The 17316-nt window shown below is 43.4% G+C and overlaps 1 protein-coding gene across 15 annotated transcripts in view; it reads right to left on the reverse strand.

The window, feature by feature from the left end:
* FGFR3 (fibroblast growth factor receptor 3) overlaps nt 1-17316 on the reverse strand; it is a 111218-nt gene that overhangs the window by 15778 nt on the left and 78124 nt on the right. For all 15 annotated transcript variants that reach the window (XM_085642572.1, XM_085642575.1, XM_085642570.1 and 12 more), the window contains 3 exons: nt 16194-16304; nt 14778-14968; nt 9782-9904 (listed from right to left, as the gene is read on the reverse strand). In XM_085642572.1, the coding sequence (XP_085498698.1) occupies nt 9782-9904; nt 14778-14968; nt 16194-16304 (425 nt within the window). The remainder of the gene's footprint in view (nt 1-9781; nt 9905-14777; nt 14969-16193; nt 16305-17316) is intronic.

The raw sequence follows: 17316 nt of genomic DNA on the forward strand, positions 1-17316 counted from the left end.
GGGAACCTGGGATGCAGAGTGCATCATGAAAGTGGAGGAGGAGTTATGGAAAAGAAAGGTCAGACAGTCACAGAAAGACGCTGTCGAGTTATGGCGTAAAGAATCTCATAGACGAACAGAAAAAGCACGTAGACAAGAAGAGAGGAGTAAAGAAAGTTCAAATAAAGTTCAAGAAAATCTATTAATTGAGGAAGGTATCCGAGTGAAATCAGAACAAGTAAATAGACAAAGAAATGCTCTTATGAATGGTATGTATCCCCTACTAGCCGAAGGATTACCTAAGGCTGCTCCAGAGATACCAAAAGACTTGCCACCCCCATTATTTCCAATTAAGGTACATCCAAAGGGGCTTCCCAGAACCGCAGAAGATGTTTTTCTTTCCTCATATCTAGATGACGCAGCTCCCGAGTATGCTAACGCCGCACCACATAGACCATCTGGCAGAGGGGTTCAACGTCAGGATCAGGTATCTGTCCCCGTGCAACAGCAAGTTCCGACGCAAGCTTCGGCAAGCACATCTGTTTCCGCATCTGTCTCCGCAGTCGACTCTACAGAGGTATCGACACCCATAGTTGCTGTGTCACGTTCGACGAACCCTTTCACACCCGACGCCCCAGATGGGGCCACGGGAGGTGCTAGCAGTACTTTTACACCACCTAGAATAAATAAACTTGTCTTTCAAGAGTCAACACATTCACGTACACCAAAATTCGTAAATGAACGTACGCTTAAGGAACTCCTTGTAAATTGTAGATATGACCCCGTGGTCGGTAAAGAGGACGAAATGGTCCTGGCATCATTACGTATCAGGCGAGCCGCAGAGTATTTAGCAAGGTTACCAGGGATGATTACGCATCTAGATAACATATATCATTTTGTTCAAACAGGACGAGATCCAGGATGTATTAACAGAGCTATGGAATTCCAGAAAGTAGAGATACAGGGGGAACTGTTACGTTTCCTCATAAACTGTGTGATCAGAAATCAAGATCGTCCGGGGGTAGACCCGAATGCAATGCTTACTCTTACAAGATGGAGTCAGAATATATCAGAAGGGAGACACGATAAGCAAAATTGTATAATAGCCATGTGCCGAAAAATCCGTAAAGAAATAGAGCGTATTCATGAAGAAAGATTGGGAACAGACGAGTTTGAGCAAGATGAAGTGTCCGAATCAGGGAACTCTGCAAGACAGTCAGAGACCATAGCCTATGTAGGCAGAGGAAGATCCTGTGATAATGCTAGATGTTTTTCTGATCCCATACACTCAGTATGCTCAAATAACAGCAGAACGTATCCAACGCCTGTAATAAATCTGAAGTCTCCTGAACATTCGTTTCAAGCCGCAGATAAAATACTACGAGAACGAAGGGGTTATCACCTCCTCGATTCCATAGATGAGCAAGAATTAGCCAGATCAGCCGTTCACTGGATTGTTAGTCCTGAAAAATACGGTGATGAGACCGTAGCACACACGTTTCTCAACCTCAGTACAGATGAACAACGTTTAGCTGGAATCTATATGATTCAGCAACTCCTCATATTATATAAGAGCCAACATGCTGACCCTGGTCCTTTACCTGATATATTAACGGAACTACTCACGTACAGATGGAGAGGTTCTAGTAACAAGCTAATTAAAGAGATATTAGTGTCACGTAAGCAGTACGTCCTTTTTGTAAATCCAGATTCTCTCTCCCTGCCCCCCAGAGAAAGAGCACCGTACTACATGGATAGACAAAATCCTTTACGGGAAGTGCACCCAATAAAAGGCGAAGACAATGAGTTTCACCGTGTATTTGTTTACACACCCATATCAAAAATGGAATTATTAGAAATGAAGAAAGTAGTACCTAGTCATGACAAAGACCCAGCGGGTTTCCACCGAGAAATTAAAGACATGTTACTGATGGGAGAGTACACCTTTCCTGATATTATGACGATATTAAAGGTGCTTTTGCCTGCTGGCATTTATGAAAAACTGAAAGAAAAAGAGTGGGAAGTGGGAGACCAAAAGATAGACTGGACAGCATTAGCAGAGGAAGAAAGGGCCCGAACTGCAGGTTCAGGGCTCGGGGATAAAGTTAAACTGTTACCAGGTTTACTAGTACAGGTACTGCCACGTTTATTAACTACAAAAAAGGAAGATTGGGGTGCAATCACAGCCTGTAAACAAAAGCAAGATGAAGACACAAGCGATTATTATGCTCGATTTGAAAAATGTTTTGGTATAAATAGTGGTATAAAAGCAAGTAGTGACTCATATCCACATCTATTTGTGACAAAATTAGTGGAAAATGCATTGCCCCCAGTGAAGAATAGAATATTGAAATTCGAGAGTACCTGGCAAAGTAACACTCCGTCGCAAATGCTACAAATGTTACAGTATCATCACAATAGAATTAGGGATGAACAAGAACACGAGCATAGACGCATGAAGGATACAAAAATGAAAATGCTAGTTTCTCAGACAGTACCAGCAGATGGTCACAAAAAGGGTGTGACACATTCTGGTGAGTCTGCAGTTCCTGTAAAAGGAACCTGCAATTACTGTAAACAACTAGGCCATTATGTACACGATTGTCCAGTCCTGAAACGTAATATAGCTACAGGTATTGCAAAGGAGAGACCACGATTAGTTAGACAAGATCAGAATGAACAAGGAGCTATGCAGCATGGACAGTCCATGCCAGTTCAGCAACAGTCCATGCCAGCCTCACAGCAACCCATACAGTTTGTGCCAGCTGCACCACCGTTGCCTGCTACTGCCACACAAACCACAACACGACAAATGTATCAGACTGCACAGTATGAATACCCTGAGTATCAGCGTTACGCATGAACCAGCCTAGAGAGGGAAGTTGACTTACCGCTTATCGAGATTCCGGTAGATCAAGAAGGACCTTATGTACATAGTGAATTATTAGGTCAAGATAGAAAATTCTTACTCGATACAGGGGCAAGTCGAACAACCATAAAACGTAGTGAAGTTCCAGGGGCACCCCTCTCAGGCTCTCAAAATGTTTCCCTTGGTTTTTCGGGAAAACCTATTGTTAATGAAGTATCACAGCCTCTACCACTTACGATAGGACCTTTGACACGAACTACAGATTTATTGCTTACTAAATCATGCCCAGAAAATCTGTTAGGAATTAAAACTCTGAAAGCACTAGGAGCCATAATATGTTGTTCTCCGGAAGGAGTAAGGTTGTTTTTGCGTGATTTTAAAGGTCACTATGTGTCTAGAGACATGGATCCCCGACTACAGACTTTACCAGTACATCTATGGGCACAAGGCCCTACGGATGTTGGCTGCATGAACATTACACCCTATCGAGTCACACTGAAAGCAGGAGTGGTACTACCACGAATGCGACAATACAAGTTACCGCATGATGCTGTAGTGGCTTTGCTGAAAATCATTGATGAGCTGATTGCCCAGGGAGTAGTTGTAGAAACAGACTCCAATGTATGTAATTCGCCGATAATTCCGATTCTTAAACGAACTGATCCTACTGCCCCACCAGTATACCGATTGGTTATTGATTTGCGTGAACTAAACAAGTGCATTGTACCACAATTTCCTGTGGTCCCTGATATATCATCATTATTGACAGCAATTGATTCCGAAGCAACATTCTTTACTGTAATTGATCTCAAGAATGCCTTTTTCAGCGTCCCAATAGATCCGGAAAGCCAATACTTGTTCGGATTCAGTTTAAATGGGCGCAGTTTTAAATTCTCACGCGCTCCCCAAGGATTCACAGAAAGCCCCAGCATCTACAGCCAAGCACTGAAACGAGAACTTGACAGTATACACATGCCAGTCAATACTGCACTGCTTCAATATGTCGATGATCTGCTGATCACCGCGAGAAGCGAGCCAGAATGTGAAAAAGCTTCTCTGACAGTTTTACATTTTCTAGCCGACAAGGGGCACAAGGTGTCTCCTTCTAAGCTGCAATTCTGTGTCCAGCGAGTTATTTATCTTGGTCACTCGCTGTCCAAGGAGGGAAGGCAGCTTACACCAGATCGCATCCAGTTAATTGCTAACATGTCAATACCCCAGACACAGAAGGAGGTGCGGGCTTTCATAGGCCTCACTTCATATTGTAGGCAGTGGATCCCTCAGTACGCATTTCTAGCAAAACCACTCATTCAGTTAACCACGCAGGAGGCAGCCACATCGACTGTTCTCCCTTGGACTCAGGAACATACACAAGCTTTTGAAAGCCTAAAGAAAGCTTTATGTCAAGCACCTGTTTTAGCAACACCATGTTATAACAAACATTTTACACTCTTTGTTACAGAACGCGAAGGTACTGCCTTGTCAGTACTCACTCAGGATCAAGCAGGATCACGCAAGCCATGTGCTTATTTTTCCAGTACATTAGATCCCGTAGCTCAGGCTTTGCCTGCATGCCTGAAGTCAGTGGCAGCGACAGCTTTAGCAATCAGACAAAGCGATGCCATAGTATTAGGACACCCATTGACAGTACAAGTACCACATGCAGTAGAGATTCTTGTGAACCGAACACAAACACAACACTTGACCATAGCAAGACTTACCGGTTATGAACTGACATTGTTTCAACCACACATAGAGATCCGACGGTGTAATACATTGAATCCTGCTACACTATTACCTGTAATTGGAACAGACCCACTAGCTCATGATTGTGTTGAAATCATTGAAATAAAGACGAAACCTAGACAAGACTTGACAGACGTTCCATTGTTAGATCCAGACCTGACGTTGTATGTAGATGGATCGTGCATGAGAACAAATACAGGAGATTTAGTGGCCGCGTATGCAGTCACAACAGACACTGAAGTTATTGAGACACATTGTATAGATACTCTGTCAGCCCAAGCAGCAGAACTTATTGCTCTAACGCAAGCCTGTATTCAAGCCACAAATAAGAAAGTTAATGTATACACTGACTCACGTTATGCATTCGGAGTTGTACACGACTTCGGCGTGCTATGGCGAGAGAGAGGTTATTTAACGTCCCATGGTGCCCACATTCAGCACGGACCCCTCATTCATGCCTTGTTAGACGCAATACATCTACCCACTGCTATATCGATTATGAAATGTAAAGCACACACGAAGGTTACTGATACCATTTCTCAAGGAAATGATTTAGCTGACAGAACAGCTAAACAGACTGCTCAGAATCGCACATTAGACATGACAAAGCCAATAGTTCAGACACCAACACAGTGTATGACAATTAAGGATCCCGCACTTGACGTAATTGACATACAGACACATGCCACAGCAGAAGAAATAAAGAAGTGGACGGAACTAGGAGGGATCCAGACAGATCAAGGATGGATGACGAAGGAGAAATCTGTATGGTTTCTCCCTGATTCCATGGTTCAAGCCATTATAGCTACAGTTCACAGTCCAGCACATTTGGGAGAGAAGGCTATGCTAGACAGCATTCAGCACATTTGGTTCAACAAACATTTACGAGCAGCAGCTAAACAAAAGGTTCGTACCTGTATGATATGTTGTCAGTTTAATCCAGGAAAGAGTGTTCCCGTAGAGCAGGGTGGATTTCAGCCTCCTGACCATCCTTTTGAAGTTCTCCAGATGGATTATATTCAGATGGAACGTTGTCGAGGATTCAAATATGTTCTCGTAGTTGTCTGCGCTCTCTCCCGTTGGACAGAGGCGTATCCCGTATCAGATTACACTGCCCCGACTACTGCCAAGCAGCTAGTTCGAGAATTCTTCCCACGGTACGGTTTACCACGTGTTGTATATTCAGATAACGGCCAGCCTTTCTCATCCGAATTAATGAAACATGTCTCACTTTTGTTGGGATATCAGTGGAAATTCCACTGTGTCCGACACCCCGAGGCAGCAGGTCTCGTGGAACGACATAATCAACTTTTAAAAATCAGACTGTCTAAAATATGTCAGGAAAAGGGTGTGGACTGGATAGTAGCCTTACCAGTTGCGCTATTTTACATGAGGATGGTAGCACACTCTCGAACAGGGCTATCCCCGTATGAGGTGATCTTTGGTAGACCACCGAATATGTGGGGGACGCCTATACCCCGTAAAATAACTGATGTTGACTGTAATATGCTGACAGATTACCTGGCTTCCTTGATGTCTGCACTACAATCTTGTCGTTCACAGGTAATCGCAGCTTTTCCCGACAACACCGAGGTGAAACCTCATGATGTAATTCCTGGCGATTATGTCCTCGTCAGGAATTTTGATCGGAAAACCCAACTGGAGCCAAGGTGGAGACTTCCTAAGTTGGTCCTGCTGACGACCAGAACAGCTGTGAAGATCGAAGGAAGGAAAGGCTGGGTGCATACCAGCCATATCAAAAAATTTCATGGACTTCCTCCTGACACAAACAGTATTCCCCGTGTGTCTTCCCCCATTGACTCAAAGCTACCTTTGGCTGAGGCCAGTAGCACCGAACTCTATAAACAGAAACTCAGGTCCAGATCTAAACTGTCGGACGATTTGATTGTTTAAGTCCTCTCCAAGGTGAAGCGGTTGAATCTGTCCCGACATGTATCCCTTAGGTCTGAATCATGTAGAGTCCAGAATCATAATGAAACGACATGCTTATTGTAAATCACTGCGTAGCCACTGTATTGTGACTTTATTAATTTTGTTTTCCTTGAGTTTTTTAATAGTTACTGCAAGTATATTGTTGCATATGTATTATCCTGTTTCTAACCGTGCTTTCAATATAACTGATGAACATTCTTTTAGTGACTTACCCCCACATGAGTTGTCCTATAGACTTGCGCTGCGTAATAACACATTCATTAGTATGTTACATCATTCCCATCAGACTAGTAATGCCACCAATTGTTGGGTGTGTGGCCGACTCCCTCCCTATCAGAATAACAAAGGAGTTCTGCCTTTCTTTCCACATCCGTTCACACACAATGGCTCCTGTGGAGCATGGTTTAGTTTATTAAATTCCATAGACCCAGACACAGCAGTTTATCAACAACATTGGATATGGGGAAATCTGAATCTAGTTTTATTCAAAGTCTGTCACCCTAATAAGGAGGGTCACCCCAGTAGAACAGGAACTGATTTAGAAAATGAAGTGTATAAATTAGGTAATTTTACGCCTAATCTTATGATTTTGAATGTCAAATCCGAAGTTGAACTAATTCTGCCCACTATGTCAGTATTTCCAGTAAAGGGTGAATTATGTGTAAGAAAAGTTGGTTCCATACATATGGGCCATAGCCAATGCGTTACTACAGTAGAATATAGTGATCAAGGTAAATCTTCATTTAGAGCTTCTCGCCATTCTTACTTTATATGTGGTCAGACGGCATATATGCTTCTGCCTCTAGATTGGGATGGTACCTGTTACATCGCATTCCTTTTGCCACCTGTTTTCTTAGCTCCTCCTGATTATTATCGACATGTTCATTTAGTACACAAAAGAGAGCGGAGAGATCTCCCAGTTGTCGATTATACTGAGACGGCATGGGACAAGTATGTAGATTTCAATAAAGGTATCTTTCCCTATATAGGTACTATATCAAATAGTAAGCTGATACGCAGACTAACCAAGACTCTTGAAGCTGTAGTAAACGAGACTATAGCCGCCCTAGGCAATCTGACAGAGGAACAATCAGTGATGAGAATTGTTGTTCTCCAGAATCGTCTTGTCCTTGACGTCATCCTGGCCGATAGGGGCGGAGCTTGCAGGGTCATCGGATCCAGCTGCTGCATATTCATACCAGAAAATTCGCCATCTGTATATAAAGCTATAACACGCCTTCATAAGATTGTAAGCCAGATACACGAGAATCCAGGCACTTGGACGTGGTCCGGGTGGTTTTGGAGTGTGATATCAGCCTGGGGATGGAGAGTTCTATCCTTCCTAGGTATTGGCCTTCTTATGCTCTTCAGTTGTTGTTTATGCCTGCAATGTGGACCAGCGATTTGTGGTCTGTGTGCCACATCATGCATTCCATATCACAGTTCTCGTTCAAAATGCCGGAAGAAGAAGGAAGAAGAAATGATGCTCCATGAGCAAATCGATGGAATGATGAAGATTGATATCTCTTGAAGGGCCAGTAGGGGACAAGGAGGGAATGTGGAAATGTGGATTTTCCTGGTCAGTTATGTCCCCTATCTTGGACCCCAACGGTTCTATATACATGTTACAAGTACATGTATGTTCCCTCCAGTTCCAGTTTCTAAAGACGCAAACATATGTGTGTCTATCGTCGACATGTTCTCTGTCAGATCCGCCATCAATGGGCTGGATATTCGATTCCTAGGTATGAAAGGCCACCGACTTTATATGGCTAAGTTACTACATTTTTACAGTTCAGGCAAGTAGGCCCGATTCTGTCCTCAAAGCCTTTCCCTGCTCTCTGTCTCTGACAGCTTCAGCTTGAGCTCGCATCTGTATCCATGAACTTTGTCCTACTCCCTGTGCAGCTAACGGTGCCTGCCTCGGCCAGTTTTCGCCTGTCTGCCAAGAAGCTGTATTTCACCTTCGAATTATCTATTTTGCTCTTCAGCCGATGCATTCCTGTCTAGTGATTTAGGTAAACATTTCCTTTAGCTCACAAGCAAAGGACTCAGCCTTTCCGTCCTCCTGCAAGTGATTCATAGCCCTGCTGCCATGGAAAGTTTTCTGCCCCTCACATCTCATATAGACACTTAGACGCTTGTACACGCACACACAGTTAGTATAGAATAGATTCTGTCCGAGAGTCCTTCCTTGTGGATAACATAGTTCTCCAAACATAGGATGGTAGATATGATTTGGGATTAGGTTGACTTGACCCCTCAGACTTCTCGTTTCCACATGTAGAGCTAAATGTCAAGTCCCCTTCACCCCCTAGTTGCACGTCAATTACACGTCATGCTGCCGCGCGCGCATCTATGCCAAGTATTATCTTATAGATCCACCTATGTCTGATAATGCAAACCAATCATGTTTCTTTTATTCCTTATTACGCCTAGTTTCGATTACGTACCTGTTTTGTCACTTTTCTTATCAAATGTTACGCCTTCTACATTCGTTTCATTGTAATGCACTTATTATAAAAATGCATGTCTGTCAACAAAATATTGTACTTCACTTCCTGAACCCTCGTGGTGACGGAACCTGAAGGCCGCGACTCGAGTCGGCCATTTTGAATGGAATAAAGCCCATTTAGAAAATCTCTTATACCACGGATTCTGCCTCTTGTTATTTTGAGCTATTTTACTTTATTTTAAGATTCCGTATGAAATTCAGTCCGGTAATATTTATTTTATTTACCACAATCTGCTGCCAGGCGCAATCTGCTGCCAGGCGTTCCAGGTGTCTAGCCTTGCTTCCCATGGCCAATCTGCTGCCATGCGTTCCAGGTGTCTAGCCCTGTTTCCCTCGGCCAATCTGCTGCCATGCATTCCAAGTGTCTAGCCCTGCCTCCAATGGCCAATCTGCTGCCAGGCGTTCCAGGTATCTAGTCCTGCTTCCCATGGCCAACCTGCTGCCATGCGTTCCAGGTGTCTAGCCCTGCTTCCCTTGGCCAATCTGCTGCCATGCGTTCCAAGTGTCTAGCCCTGCCTCCAATGGCCAATCTGCTGCCAGGCGTTCCAGGTGTCTAGCCCTGCTTCCCATGGCCAATCTACTGCCATGCGTTCCAGGTGTCTAGCCCTGCCTCCAATGGCCAATCTGCTGCCATGCGTTCCAGGTGTCTAACCCCGCTGCCCATGGAATCTGTGGCCATTGGTTTCAGTCTCATCAGTAGCCATGCTTCCAATACTCACGTTCGTGGTTTTCTTGTAGTAGTCGATGTTGTGCACATCTCTCGCCAGGCCAAAATCAGCAATCTTCATAACGTTGTCATCCGTCACTAGCACGTTCCGGGCTGCCAGATCTCGGTGTATGCACTGCAAGTGACAAGGTAACTGGTGAACCTCAACCCTCAGAGTAGTGTTTTCCAAAAAGGGAAGCAAACAGAGTTCCAGAATATTGTGGTGTACTGGCAACAACGACATGCTCTCAGTTATCTGTGCAGCTTGAACAACAAAATAGCTGAGCAGTATGAGGGTCTGCAGCAAAGATGTGTGAATCACTGGTTAAAATGCCGGCACAACGGAATCAACTTTTCAATATTTACAAGGGAAGCACGATGATCCCTCATGGGTCAAGAAGAAAATACATAACATGGAAGTGGTTAAAGCTCTTCCAATTTGTGCTTACATGGTTAGTAGCCTATTTACAAACCTTATGACGTAAGAAATAACTCCCGACACTCCTCATGTATAATCTGTTTTATTCTGTACAAACCTTCCTAATGCAGGGCAGTCCTTTATTGAAATACACTGCATTTTCAAATGAAGATGGCCCGACCCACCATCCCCTGACCCTAGTCTGGGGGTTCTGATCATGCAGCTGGCTCCTCTTTGCTGCTCTCAAATTCAGATAAGATTATCTGCTAGTGTGCCCCTCGATATGTCTATGGTGTGGTCTTCATCCTTATTCATGGAGAGGCTGCCAACAACCTGACCACTTGAACGGAGAGGTTTAGGGGCCCCTCAGTATCCATCCTTGAAGCTTGCAACCATGTCTGGGTTACCCACTGTTTACATTTTATCAATATTTTAGCTGCAAAAGATCTGGGTGTATTTATCTAGAGATCCACGCAATCCTCCGCTCTGAAGGAGACATATGATGTTTTCTGTCAGTTATCTAAATCAGTGGTTCTTGATCTTTTGACCTTAGTGGAACCCCAACTAATGATCACTGGTACACGGGTACCCCAACTGAATCACTATTGGAATTTGGGGGCCCCCAATAAGTCCTTACTGTAAGTCAGGGAGCCCTGGTTAAGTAATTTTGGTGATTTTTACTGCCAAACAATACACAAACATACAGAAAATGACTCAGTGAGACCCCCACTGAGTCACTCAGGAGCCCTGGCTAAGCAATTTTGGTGATTTTTGCCACAAAACAATACACAAAAATACAGAAATAAGCGCTTTTAAAAAAACAAATTCACTAATTATTAAGTATTTTCTTTTATTCACAAATATAAAAATCTACATTTTAAAGGAGGTTGGTGCTTTTCTGAATTCAATTGAGGCCACTCATAGTCCGTACTATATTCTGTTTGATGCACTTGCACTGCTCCCATGAATGACATTTTTTTTGCTTCTTTATTTATAAACACTTCATAATCTGTGAATATTATTTAATTTTCTAAGCAGTCACGGTCCCCATGAGTAGGTGTCGCAAATCCCCAGAGGTCCCTGAACCTCAGGTCAAGGAAACGCTGAGCTGGATAAAGTAGCTGGCTGCTCGCTTTACACACGGAAGACTACCTCAAGCCTACCTCAGCAACCAGAACAGCCCCTTTCCCCTAGAGCTGGAGAAATGTTACTTTTTATGGTGAATGTGGAATCATGACCCTGCATTAGGATGTATGGGATCTGGAGCACACATTATTAAAACAGGGCATGAGCAACTGATGAGATTTTCTTTTCTGCAAATACTGAACGCACGGATGGCTGTCAGGGTCCAAGTACTACATCTTATTACACTGCATTTTTCATTATCAATAACTGAGACAAAAAAAACACAATAAAACTATATGAACATATTTAAAGAGTGTATGGTTCATACTATGAATTCATTTATTCTGCTCTGAGGGTTCTGTGGCCAAAGCATTTAACGCAATCCATTCACACAAAACACAATTCATACCCCCCCCCAGCAAATACATAGCAAACATCGCCATTATGACTCAAACAGATCCAATGAGCCTCCGGGCCTGTCGGCTTCTTCTAACAGGCAGACATGATTTGACGAAGCTTAACCTGGACGGTGTCAGCATCAGCGTTTGGAGCTACAGGCACAGCAGCAACACCTGATCTTGGGACAGTCACCCAAGACTAACAAAGCAGACAGGCCAGATGCTTGCTTCACTAGACCTATGATACCAAGGCATTTATTTGCACTTTTTTAAAATGTGTTTTTAGATCTCACCTAGCGGTCTGTTGTCATCAGACCTATTGGATCTAATTTACTTGGAGAGGCTCTTGGTCATCCTTTGCTCATGATTCTACGGATGGCCTATCTCAGTTCCCTCCTCCCGATTTTGTCCACATATGGGCACATTGAAGCTCACTGTGTTTAGACTGGACGCGCTTTTCCGTTCTATTGCGGACGCAGGGCCTTGCATTGTAATGCACAAGGGACAAGGGGCCACATGTATCAAAATTGGAAATTGCGATAACCTAATTGCGATTTTCCGAGAATTGCAATTAGGTAAACAATTTCCAATGTATGAAACTCCATGAGGTTCATACACCGATTCGTATTGGGTCGCAAACCGACCTATCTCATTAATATGAAGGAGGTAGATCGCAATTTGCGACCCCCTAGGAATCGCAAAAATCACAGGGATGGTGGCCTGCTGAGGAAAGCAGGCCATCATGTCTGCAATAGCTTTTAAATAAAGCAGTATGTTTTTTTGTACAGCAGCTCGTTTTCCTTAAAGGAAAATGGGATGCCTTACAAAAAGAAAAATGAAAAGTATTCCTTTCATCTTTTAATAACAGGCAGTGGTCCGTGGGACCACTGCTTGCTCCTAAAAAATGCTTTTACAAACATCCACAAAGGGAAAGGGGTCCATTGTGTACCCCTTCCCTTTTGCGGAAGGGTTACCACCTACTTGAAGTAGGTGGTACAATGCAAATGTTTTGCGACCGCATTTCGGTCACACAACATTCATACATACAGATGCGATTCAGTTTTCGGAAGGAACGCCCTTAACACGCCCCTTCCTAATACCGAATTGCAAAACCCAATTTGCGATTCGGTAACAGGTTACCGAATCACAATTCGGGTTTGATGCATGTGAAAAGCCCTATTTGCGTTGTGAATCGACCCGTTTGCAAACTCAATAAGGCTTCACGCATGTGGCCCTATATCCTCACTTGTTCTGTCTCTCTTGTTGCTCTCGCTGCTCCTGTCCTTAACACACTGCTGCTCCCAGCACCAGCTTGCCCCCCCAGTGCTCCATATGTTGCTAAAAGATCCGCAGGTGACCATCTCTGAATGCTTTTTAACCATTTCAAAAGATGGCTACCTCTGTGGGCATGCATGCAGAGGTGTCCTTCTACTTCCGCCATCTAGGAGTGCTTTCTGATGAAAACATTCTAAGGTGGCAACCTGTGCAATGATTTTTCAAAAAGCATATAGAGATAACTATCATGTGTGCAGACTTATGCACCTTCACTGTGCCCAACTTGGAATGGTTTTCTTATAAACAATAGCGAAACGAAAACAAGCATTGGCAAAGCCAAATCGTCTGCATTAAGTATCATAATCGAGACCCGCTGAACTTGCACAAATTGTTGGACGCTGGAAGAGTTTCATGTAGCGTTGTGGTCTACTTGTGAGCACCTGTACATATTTCACTTTCTTTTAATTTGACGCACTAGTCAGAATGAGTAAATAGACCTAATATTATCACATCTAAGCACACTGGTTTTGCTATAGTAGCTCACAAGCACTTTCATAGTGCATCATCCAGTCCATGATGCTATATTAAAGCTCATCCTCCTCAGTCATAAAGGTATATATGGAACAGCACCATAACAGTCCTCAATGAGCCCTATGTCACGAGAATGGCTTTCACCCTGCCTAGCTTTAACGGTCCTGAGGGCCTCGTTACAAGCCCTGTGCTAATCCTGATCGTTCCAGTACCATAAGGTATCAGCCCAATGGGGATTACACAATCAGCTGTAAATCTGCAGATCTGGGGGAGTGATATGTCTGGGTAAAACTCCAGTGTGAAAATGGGGGATAACTGGGGGAATCTGGTGGACATTCGGTTTTACTGGTAGTTCCTCACTTCTGAGAGTACCCCTAAGGTACAACTCAGAATCCTACTGTATTCTCCCCCCAAAACCGAAACAACTGGTATAGGGAAAGGGAACTCTAACGGCAATCTAGGGGGCAAGGGCAGAAATACCAGACCCTTCTAGATCCCACTTGTAAGGTCGCTAAAACGTGTAGTTTCACTATCCTGCTGAAAAGAGCGGGCCCGCAAGTTCTAGACTGCTTTGTGCCGTTGCTTGGAAAAAAACAAAAAAACAGGACTGCCTTAAAGTCACCTTCTCAACATTTAGTTGAAAGAGTTGCAGAATACAAATATACATTCTTAACAGGCTCTCTTAAAGATACAGCTTTCAGTAATCCAGGAACATGCTTTGAGCAAACTATGCAACTAGACAGCATCCACGAAACATGTCAAGGGTCATCTGTTCTAGTCCATCTCACCTCCCTCTATTCAGAATAACCAATCAGATATGTAGTTGTCAATTAACACCTATCCCCAAATTTGTATGAGTGCTATATATATAAACCTAAAACATATGATGTACTTAGGAAAGTAAAAAAACAAATCAATAAATACGAATCTTAAATACATGTTCTAACTAGGCTGTTTTTTTTTACATAGAGCTTACTTCCTTTCTACATGAAATACATAGGCAAGGCAGCTTTAAAAATAATTTCAAGTTAAAATAGCCCAAATTACCACAAAAACGCCCAGTCACATGCGCTGTTTTCATTGCAAAATGGATTAAACGTTTTTCAGTAAACTTTTCCATGTACATTTAGAGCTGATCATGGTCACTTTTTTTTTTTTTTATTACTCATAAACCACACTTGTCCTTCAACAAGTACAGAGTTACCACTGATTACATAGGTAAACTTCCTACCACCTGAGAGCAACACGTTCTACCGGCTCACCTTCTGAGAGGCCAGGTACTCCATGCCCCGAGCCACCTGGTAGGCGCAGGACACCAGGTCCTTGAATGTCAGCTGCTCCTCGGGAAGCTTGCAGGTGTCAAAGGAGTAATCCATGCCAGGAGGGCGCCGGGCCCTCAGATACTCCCTCAGGTTTCCTTTGGATGCATATTCCACCAGCACGTAGAGTGGGCCTACAGAGGGACATGCAACCACAGCACCAGGTTATGGAAGCTGGATCTCGCGAGAGTTAAAGGTGATTGACACTACAACGCATGCTCAGGGAGGTTCATGCTGACCCTCCTGCAGCTCAGTAGTGCTGCCTAGATACTTTCATTGTATTATACTAATGGGATCTCTTCACACACACCTCACATGATTAAGATAGAGGTTGGTAGTATTATTGGTGCCAAAAATACATACAATTAACAGGGCAAGGATTACGGATAAGAAAGGCATGAAAAAAGTATCCTGTGGAATAACTTAAAACCCTTTCATCATATACATTTTGTCATGTTTTTGGTAAAACCATTTCCTGTGAAAGCTGAGAGAGGTCTGGGAAGGTTTGCTGGGTTCAGGCAGTGGGCATCTATAGAAATATTGTGGTACAGAATTTACTGAGGCACGGGAGGGACCGGGCACAGGAGGGACTAGACGTACCATAGAGCTTTTCAGACCTGCACACACTGCAGAGAAGAACTCTAAACAGGAGTAGGAAACGTGCAAGAGGGTAGGCAAGGCACAATGGATTCTGAATGCGGTTGGGATGTCAGCTGGACTGTCGAATAGGAAGTAGGGACTTAGAAAGGTTCAGGAGATTGGTAGGGCTGGGTTCTGGCTGGAGGAGTACACTCTGAATGACACAACCGAGACTGTGGGCAGAGAGGAAAGTAATTTGAATGGGTGGCTGTGTAGGTACGACCGAAAAAGACACAGAGCCAAGAAGTTGGTAAGGATAAGTCTGACAGGTTTGTGGATGGTGCAGGAGGTAATCTGAATGTGGCCTGGAATTGGGCTGGAAAGGGAATATTGATGGATGAATGGTGAAAGAATGATCCAGCATGTGAAACATCATTCTCTTCTCTGGTGGTCAAATAAAGCAAAAGGTAAAGGGCCACCTGTTTAAATGACAAGTTTGCACGCATGAAACATACTTATTGCTACATACACTCGGGCTGTGAAAAAGGTTTAACGAAATTAAGCATTAAGTTTCATTTTAGGGACCAATATCCAAATTGGCTTTTCAATCTTTCAGGATTTTTGTGAACTTATTTTTCTGATAAAGTGTTCATTCATCAATTCACAGGGGTGTAGGGTGAAATTAGCAGTGTTGTTGTTTATTTTACATTTAATTAACTGTTTTTCAATTTTGTACTGAAATTCAAACAATTTAGAATAAATTATCCAACTGAAAAGTACCATCCTGCGTGCAGGCTCCCAGGAGATTAATTATGTTTTTGTGCTTCCCAATCATCTTCATCATTTCCATTTCAGAGACTAGGTCGGAGAGGTCTTTATCGGTGGCATCATCTGCAAGGCAAACAAAGATGGAAGCGTTAGAGAGAGGAGAAAGTGGCTAATCTGGCAAACGCATAGAACTGCAGATGGTGTACAATCTTGTTCCAGAACTTGCAGTGGTCTCTGTGATTCCACTGCAGAAACACGGCCGCCACTCCGCTGGGAGGCGACTGTGTGCATTTACCACTTTTTATGCAAAGTATTTTACTGATGAGCCTCTTCTAAACATCATTATTTTATAAGTTGTTCTAATACTACATCTGTGCTAAAAATTTGGCCCCACAGGAAGTACTAATAGGCTTTTGTTTGCAGTTTTACATAGCGAGAACTCGACCCGAAGGTATTGGAGCGCTTTGCATGAGCACCAGTTACATTACACAAGGGCACATTCATTTTTGTAGGCACTAGGAGGTTAAGTGATTTGCCCAGAATCACAGGATGTTGAGGCGACGCCAAGAGTCAAACCTAGTTCGCCAGTTCCAAAGTCGGCAGGTCTAGCAGCTACGCCAAATCCTCTCCCAAGGTTGTTGTTTCTTAGACTATCATTCCACTTACCACTGGAATATGGATTTGTGCACAAACAGGAGTTTGCACCCGAACCAGGATTCCAAGATGTGTGATAAGAAAAAGGGTACTTACCTGCAATTGTAGTTCTCCAGCGTTGGTATGTTTCACAGATTCAGAGGTATGAATCATTCCCTGATCTCGAAGTGAGAATCCCTCAGACACTTTAATATAGCAGTACAAGGTACTGCCTGCCTGACTAGGCCTAAACACGGTCCATTTATTAGCACAATCATCTCGTTGTACAAGGCCCAAACTTTAGCCAATACAGTGAGAGTGATCCTAGCCTCACCCCTCCTAGTTGTCCTAACACCTCCAAATTTCTTAGCACAAGAGTGGAGTATAAATACAAAGAAATGTTTGAGGTGTGCCTCTATCTGGTGAGGAGGGTTACTCTATGAAAGATACCAGTGCTGCCAAACTACAGTTATAGACAAAAAAAGTCTCCTCCAGCACTGGA

This window comes from Triturus cristatus, chromosome 2_2 (assembly GCF_964204655.1).
Source record: "Triturus cristatus chromosome 2_2, aTriCri1.1, whole genome shotgun sequence".
NCBI lineage: Eukaryota > Metazoa > Chordata > Amphibia > Caudata > Salamandridae > Triturus > Triturus cristatus.